The sequence below is a fragment of the Monopterus albus genome, unplaced genomic scaffold, assembly GCF_001952655.1.
Source record: "Monopterus albus unplaced genomic scaffold, M_albus_1.0 scaffold110.1, whole genome shotgun sequence".
Classification (NCBI taxonomy): Eukaryota; Metazoa; Chordata; class Actinopteri; order Synbranchiformes; family Synbranchidae; genus Monopterus; species Monopterus albus.
Genome location: NW_018127990.1, coordinates 833,313 through 841,414, shown reverse-complemented (window position 1 = coordinate 841,414; position 8,102 = coordinate 833,313). Strand labels below are relative to the sequence as shown.

Sequence of the window (8,102 nt, the reverse complement as noted above, 5' to 3'; positions counted from 1 at the left end):
GTGTTTATTATTTGATTTTTATTATTGATTCATTAGCATTTGGTCAAGGTGTAGCTAATCAGTGGTGTGAGGAAGTACATTTACTCAAATACTGTACTTAAGTGCAGTTGAGATATTTTCTACTTGACTTTAATTTTTCAATTTGTTGCTACTTCATACTGCATCTTCACTACATTTGAGACAATTCTGCATATTTTACTGCACCCGATGGATTTGATAATTTGTCACTTGTTACTTTTCAGAATCAGATTAACACAACAACATACATTAGAATCCTGAGACTTTATTGATCAACAGAATATTTGCACCCTGAATTTCAAGGTTTAGCCCGAAGCTAAGTTTTAAGAAATAAAAGTTGCTGTATAAATTAACTTAAAGGAATTGTTTAACATTTTTTGAAATATGCATAATGACTTTCTTTCTGAGAGCGAGATGAAAGCACGGACACGAGTCAGGCCATGGCTAGCCGAGTTTTCCACAAAAGAAAGGAGACGAGTGAAAACATCTACTCAAACATTAAGATTATATTTGTCAACACCTTTAAAACTCACTAGTTAACATGTCGCATCTGTAAAAAGTAACTTCAAAATAACAGACATTTGCAAGTGAAACCAGATATTGTTAAATCCATATATTTCAACTTAGAACCAGCTACTGGAACCAGCACCAAATCACAATTTGTCAAAAGATGGGAAGGTATTTTATGGGCACTAATAAACAGCACAATGAAGTCAGGGATATTTGAGGGTTTAAATCCTCAAATATAAACATAAATGAGCAGAAGGTCCCCTGGTGTCTTAGGGGTCCTAAGCAACCTTTCCGCCTGCAGATGCCTCGCGCTGGCTCCCCATTTGTGAACAGGACTCTGCTAGCGTTGCTGATTAGCACTGGGCTGTCGTCTTGGTAATGGTTGTTAGAAACAGATATTGTGCTGTGTATTTCCTGAGCCTGCTGAGACTGGACACAGCAGAACAAGTATCATAAAACAACTGTCAGAGCACACAGAGCAGAGCCTGGACATCACTAAATACTTTTATTTTGAAATGCTACATAAGACAAACATTTTAGAAGACTATTAGCTGTTTCATCATTCAAAATGTGCATTTTATTTAGCTATCCTGCAACTGCCTAGGAGACGGAGTCTGTGGAGGTCCACCCTGACTGTCTATGATCCCTGAATGATTTTAAATCAGGCCTAAAATCAAATCTGTTTACTATTACATTTCAGCTATTACAGTCTCATTTGCTCACTTGAGGAGCCCACATAAACCCAGCAGGTACTGTACGTGCAGAATCCAAGGCCAGAATCAGGTTCAAATCCAGGAGCTTGTTGGTTTTAGACCATACTGCTAACTTGAGGCCACAAATGCCACTGTGTCTCGGCTGTTGTCGTCAAAGCAACCAAGAAGAGAGGAGTTTAGGTTTGGGCTTTTCTGGGTGGACCGCAGCAATTTCTCCTCCTATGCATCTCAGGCCTCTTTCTTCTGTTTCTTTAGTGACTGGGGCAGCTGGTGGGAGGTGGTGGGTGTTGCGTAGCTTAGCAACTCCCTTGGCGGATGGCGATTGATATGCAGCTTTGTTCAAGTGTCTCTCTCTCTCTAAGCCAGCGAGGGGGACGCCTGAACAAAGCAGGCCTTATTGAAGCTGCTCCTCCTCCTTCTCTTTGCCCAGGCACAGCGACGTGGGAGAACAAATATTTCAGCTCAAAGGAAGCGAGACTCCACTTACAGTAGGTCCTGAAAGTGTAACCAGGGGGTCGTCAACATCTGTGAAGGTACTCCAGGTGTCCTCAGTAAAATAATGAATTATACATCTTCTTGATCCACTTGAAATAATCCCCCAACTCAGTGCAACCGAAGCAAACAGTTTCACTGAACAAGAGACATTAAATGTTTAGTGAAATATAGTCAGTACAGAAAGTATTAAGACCAGTTGAAGTTTCCCATAACTTATGTTTCAGACTGCTCTAAAAAAAATTTCTCATCAGTCTACACACTGATGTGTAGTGTTTTGAAAATGCATTAAAAATAAAAGATTGAAGTAAGACTGACATAAGTATCCAGACCCTTCACTTAATGCATGGTTAAAGCACTTTTGGCACCAATGACAGCCTCAGGTCTTCTTGAAAATTAAGCTGCAAGCTTGGAACCTTTCTTTTGGAATTTCCTTCCATTTTTCTTGACAGAATCATTCAAGGTCATCCAGGTTGGATGGAGAGCATTGGTGCACAGGTCTGGGCTCAGGTCCAGACTCTGCCTGGGCCACACCTGGTGGAAAGCTTCAGGCTGTTGTCTTGTTGAAATGTAAACCTTTGCCCCAGCCTGAGCTCCTGAGCACTTTGGAGAAGGTTTTCACTCAGAAGTACTCAATATTTTCAGACTGTCATGTACCTTTTGGTGAGAAATAGCTTCCACCTGGCCATTCTATCATAGAGGCCTGATTGGTGGAGTGCTGCACTGATGGTTGTCCTTCTGTAAGGTTCTCCCATCTCCAGAAAGGACCCTTGGGTTCTCGGTTACAGGTATGACCATGGCCCTTTATCCCCGATTATTCAGTCTGGCTGGGCGGCCAGATCTATGAAGACTGGTGCTGGTTCCAGATCTCTTACATTTGAGAATGATGGAGGCTCTTGAACACTTTCAATGCTGCAGAAGTTTTCTTGTTTCTTTCTCCAAGTCTGTTCCTTGACATCCTGTCTTGCAGGTCTGTGGGACGTTCTCCCAACCTCCTGGTTTTGTCTTCCCTCTGACATAGACCATCAACTGTGAGACCTTATATAGACAGGTGTGTGCCTTTCCTAATTATGTTCATTGCATTAAATTAGGAGGACTCTAATCAAGCTGTAGAAGCATCTCAATGATGACCATTGATAGGAGTAGGATGCACCAGAGCTCAACTGCAAGTGTCATAAAAAAAAGGGTCAGAATACTTATGTAAATGGGATATTTGAGTTTGATTTATTTTTTGATACATTTACAAACACTCCAAAAACCTGTTTTCACTTTATCATTGTATTGTGTAAGATTGAAAAGCTAAAAATTAAACAATCTATTTTAAGATGAGTCTGAACTATAATAAAATGTGGAAAACGTTCTGTACTGACTGTACTTGTGTCTCCATCTTCCCCACTGTCAAATGAGAAGATGGGTATCAGTTTCATCTTCAGTACAAAGGGATTGCTTTTATTAAGATATGTTGGAATGATGTACTAGGTTAAGCCTGTGTAAAACAGCTTGCATTTAAATAAAAACTTTATGAATACACTTACTCAGAACTAAAATCTGTGCCAAATTTCCAGCCAGGTCAGGCTAACAGCTACTCGGTGAGAACACTTGCATATTTTCTGATCCCAGACATCCAAATATGAGCTGCATCCGGCCCAAACACAGCTGCTACATTTGATTCGAATTCAGGGGTGTGCAGCTGATTTGGGCTAATGATGAGCTCCTGTTAGCAGCACTCAGGGCAGCTGTGGGCCAGCACCTGATTCAAACCACCTGTTGACAGCTGACATAAAGAGGAAAACAAACAAGGCCAGTTTGTGGTTTGCCAACACTGGAGAATGAGCAGTGAGAAAAATCTCTGAACCCCTTATCTATTCCTGCTAATTCACCTAATGCTGAATTTTCTCAAATGTCCTTGTAGCTGTTCAAGTTCTTCCACAATGCACATTTACTATTGGAGTATACAGTTTAACAGCTTCAAGCAAAAGCTGACATTGTATTGTGTGTGTGTGTATTTTAAAGTACACAGATGTCGGTGACAATGACCCGATACTTAAGATAACACAGACCAAGGCAGTGGATTAAGTTAAACATCTATGTCTTTTGATTTTAAAGTTAAGCTACGGGGTATTTTTGTGAATCCACTAACAGAAGGTGTTACAGCTAACGTAGCACTTAGCCTGCAAACAGGAAAACCTACCGCAGCCATCAAAATAAAAAAAACACACCTTTCAAGACTGTCAAGATGCAAGATTTATGAAAGTTCCATATCTTGATCAGTGCACTGCATACAGGACATTATATTGTGTACAAAATATATGGTGCACAAGATAATAAATGGGATAACATCACACAAAATAATATTACACACACAGGAGAGTATGTCATATACTTCAGGATATTTGTGAATAAAGAGATACATGAGATCAAACTATATGTGGCTCAAGATGTGAGTCTAGTATCCACAGGATCTTTTAGGACTTCAGAGGCTCCGTAGAGGGGAATTTGTGAAATACACATGGGTGACAAATGAAAGGACAAACAGCGTAAAGCGACCAACATAGAGTTTTTAGTCTGTCCAGAGCAGCCTCAGGTCTCCTCTGTTGCAGGGAGGGACATCTTCCCTCACTGTGACTAACACACTTTGTCATCCTCAATAAGCCATTCACTAACATAAAGCTGCAACCATTAGTCAGCTGATAGAAAATTAACATGCAACTATTTTGAAGCAGCAATCACCAACATTTTCTGGTTCCACCTTCTTTAATGTGAAGAACCAATGCTTTTCTTTGTCAGACATGAGAATAAAATGAATAGCTTTGGATTTGTTGGTTGGACACAACATTTGAAGACATCACCTTTGACTCTGGAAAATGGACATTTCCCCCAATGTTTGACCTTCTGTGAGTAAAAAGTTCAATCAAATAATCATCAGATTAATCAGTGACCCCTTTATTTTTTTAATTTCCACTAATTTATTCAGGATTTTCATGTCATTCTTCTCCCGTCTGTAAATTCTACATTCAGCTGTTTTCCATTTCTGAATGAACAAGATGAGTTTATGGCCATTCACATTTTCTGCCAGAAGAAAAAACAATGCACAGCAAATTTTTAAATCAATATTTTTTTTTTTAAATTGTTGAGAATGGCTGGAAAATACTTGGGTAAGTAAAGAATTCTTGTCTGGTCTCCCCAGCAACTGGTCACAGAGTGACTGTGTTCATTATGTCTGCAGAAACTCAAAGGCCAACTGTTATTGTGGTGCTGTGACCTTCAGTGATTGAATAATGACAAAAAGGAGCATTGCAGTCAGGCATGAACAGCTTTCTCCTTCAGTGGGTGTGAGAGCACTGCTGCATTCTTTCCAGTCTAAATGAGCCATCTCTCTTTGTCGCACCATATCAAATTAATCCACAAAGGTGCTCAGAAGTTCTGTGAATAAAATCCTTACCACCAGAAAACTCTTTTCTCCGTCTGCTTATTTTTCTTTGCTTTAGAAAAAGAAAACTATTTCTCCTCACAAATTTTTTAAAATATTTAAATTTGTGACTCTGGCTCTTCTGATTGGCACACTGTCACTAAAGTCTTACTTTTTATGGGAGCCCCACAGACACTGTAATTGGTTAAAAGGAGTCAACTCACAGGATATGGCTAAAGTTAATTAACATTTTTCTTATTGTCAACAAATTGCATATGCAACTTCTGACTTCCCAGTAAGAAGGTTCTGGGTTCCAGCCCGGCTGACCTGATGCCTTACTTTGTGGAGTCTGCATGTTCTCCCTGTGCCTGCGTGGGTTCTACCCGGGTACTCCGGCCTCCTCCCAGTTCAAAGACATGCAGCTTAGGTTGACTGGCCATAGGAGTGTGTGTGGGTGTGTGTGGTTGTTTGTCTACATGTCAGGCCTGTGATAGACTGGCGACCTGTCCAGGGTGGACCCCGCCTCTCGCCAAGTGTCAGCTGGGATTGGCGCCAGCACCCCTCATTATTCAGGAATAAGTGCTATAGGTAATGGATGGATGGACTTCTGACTACCTTGTGGCACTCAGCCCAAAATCCATTAGCTCCTACTGAAAACATAACTCTTTTAAAAGTCCCCACAAAAATGTCTTTAAAAACAATTTTTAAAAGTCTCTGTAATCTAACAAAACAGTTGGGCACTGGCATCTTTAGCCAGTGTTACTCAAACCGGAGTACAAGTGGTGGATTTCTTGGGGACTTTAGTGAGTACCTTCTGGCAGCAAGCGATGAACTGGTGCAACTGGTGCAACAGTGTGACTCAAGTGTTTTTAATGTCTCCTGAGCGCTATGGAACATACACAGGATCAGTTGACTCTTGGTTTTAGTCTTTCCACTGGATTTGTTGACAATAAGTAAAATACAAATTATCACCACTTATCTTTTAAGATGTAATTCTTAATTATGGCTCTCCTGCTGGAAAAAAATTCTGTAGCTTTGATTAAAAAAATTAAAACATATAAACTCCTCAATTCATATTTAAAATGATAGATAAAACTACTACTTTCAGACATACTGTAGTACGTTCAGTCAGCTGGACTGTGAAAGGTGTAACACATTTCTACTGTAATTATTAGTGGACTAAGAGGCAGATAGAGCATTCATGAAAAGCTTTACTACTATAATGTACACCCGACTGTAAAGAAATACACTGAGAAGGAGTTACTCACAGGTGATGCAAAACTTCTTCTTTTAGAAAATCCAGACTTTACTAAAGCAAAAACAATAAAAAAAGTAAAAAAAGTCAAACTTCATGTGGAATTGTTTCATGTTTCTGATTGATCTCTCACCAGTGTGAGCTGATGTCTGCACAGGAAGGTGTTTCATCAGCATAACTGCTGGTGTTTCACATGTGTGGAGCTGTGACTTATCACTTACATTACATGTCCTGTGTAGAAATACATGAGCAGGAACAGCAAAGTCATAAAAGAAACAGCAGTCTGTCAGTCATCTGACAAGTCTCAGTATGTTTTCATTTTCAGTTTATCTGCCTGCTTCTAAAATCCCCCAAACTCAAATTATCCAGTGTTTCACTCTCATACAGTACTTGGAGCAGGAAATACTAATAACCTGAAATGTCAGGAAATTATTAACAAGTCCTACAATGACATAATTAAATCCAGGTGGACAACGCTAAACTTTTTTAGAACATGTTTATAATTATCTAAATAGTCACACACATTTCTGCTCCTACAGTGGCTCTACACTGTCACTACATATAAACCGAGAATTTACTACATCTTGGATCTTGTTTTCATAGTTTTGTCCATCATTTCTAGCAGTACTAACTTTATATTCATCAGGTTGGTGATACTGACGCCAGGAGTCAGATGATCCAACTGTATTGTATGTACTGTGTTGCCAAATCTCAGCGATTTACTTAGTGAGTAAAATGTTTTATTACTGATAGAAATGATGGACAGAGCTATAATAAATAAAAACCATTTTGTAAAAAAAAACTTTAAAGTTACACAGGCCGGGTCTGGGCCTCAGCAGGGTGTCCCGATAGCTGCTGAAGAGTCTTTCACCTTGTCATTAACTGCTGGTTCTGTGGGCAACACGATCTTCAGTGCCTCCTCTTTGCTGGAAGGGGACAGAGAGGATGGAGAGGGCGATGTGGGTGAGGAGAGGGTGGAGGTGACAGCGGTTGAGGCCGAGGAGGATGAAGAGGAGTTGCTGTCCGGGAGGCACTCTTCACAGCAGCAGCAGCAGCAGTCCATGAAGGCCTGGCCCAGGGATCGACAGAGGCACAGCAGCAACACTGGTGTCGCGGAGCATCGCACAAATAGCAGGAACTGTCCGACCAGACCCAGCACTGGCAGAGCCACAGCTGGCAGCTCTGGGGAGATGTACGCCAGGGTGATATTACAAATGCTCTCCGGCAGGTTGCATGTGATATACAAGGTGGTGAGTGCCATCACTGTTGAGCGCAGCCTCTGCTCCCTCACATGTGGCTTCTTCTTTGTCGAGGTGGAAGACGAAGAGGAGGAGGAGCATCTGCTGGTCACCTTGGTAGCCCCAGGTTTCTGCAGAAGATGCTGCGCTAACACCTGCCTCGTCACCAAGTCGCAGGCTAGAGTGAATAGCAGTGGCAAACAGATGTAGCAACCAAGGAACCACCACATGCGGGCCCCGTGGTAGGTCAGCACCAGAGCGTAGATGCTCTCTGGGAGCTCTGCAGATGGCTCCCGGACACAGATGTCCACCTTAAACCCAGCTGTTCTGCCTCTGAGGGCAGCCATCAGCGAAGCGCCTGGATGGCTTTGCTGCAGGTCGGCGGGGAGTGTTGGCAGACTGACGGTTTCCTGTAGAAGCTGCCACAGAAGCAGCTCAAGGGTGGGCAGGACCATGGAGCCCAACCA

The 8,102-nt window shown here is 41.6% G+C and overlaps 1 protein-coding gene across 1 annotated transcript in view; it reads right to left on the bottom strand.

The window, feature by feature from the left end:
• Positions 1-5,674: 5,674 nt before the first annotated feature.
• Positions 5,675-8,102, bottom strand: part of gpr37l1a (G protein-coupled receptor 37 like 1a) — a 6,604-nt gene continuing 4,176 nt past the window's right edge. Inside the window, exon 3 of the mRNA XM_020611207.1 lies at positions 5,675-8,073. Coding sequence (XP_020466863.1) covers positions 7,230-8,073 — 844 coding nt within the window. The 3' untranslated portion in view covers positions 5,675-7,229. The remainder of the gene's footprint in view (positions 8,074-8,102) is intronic.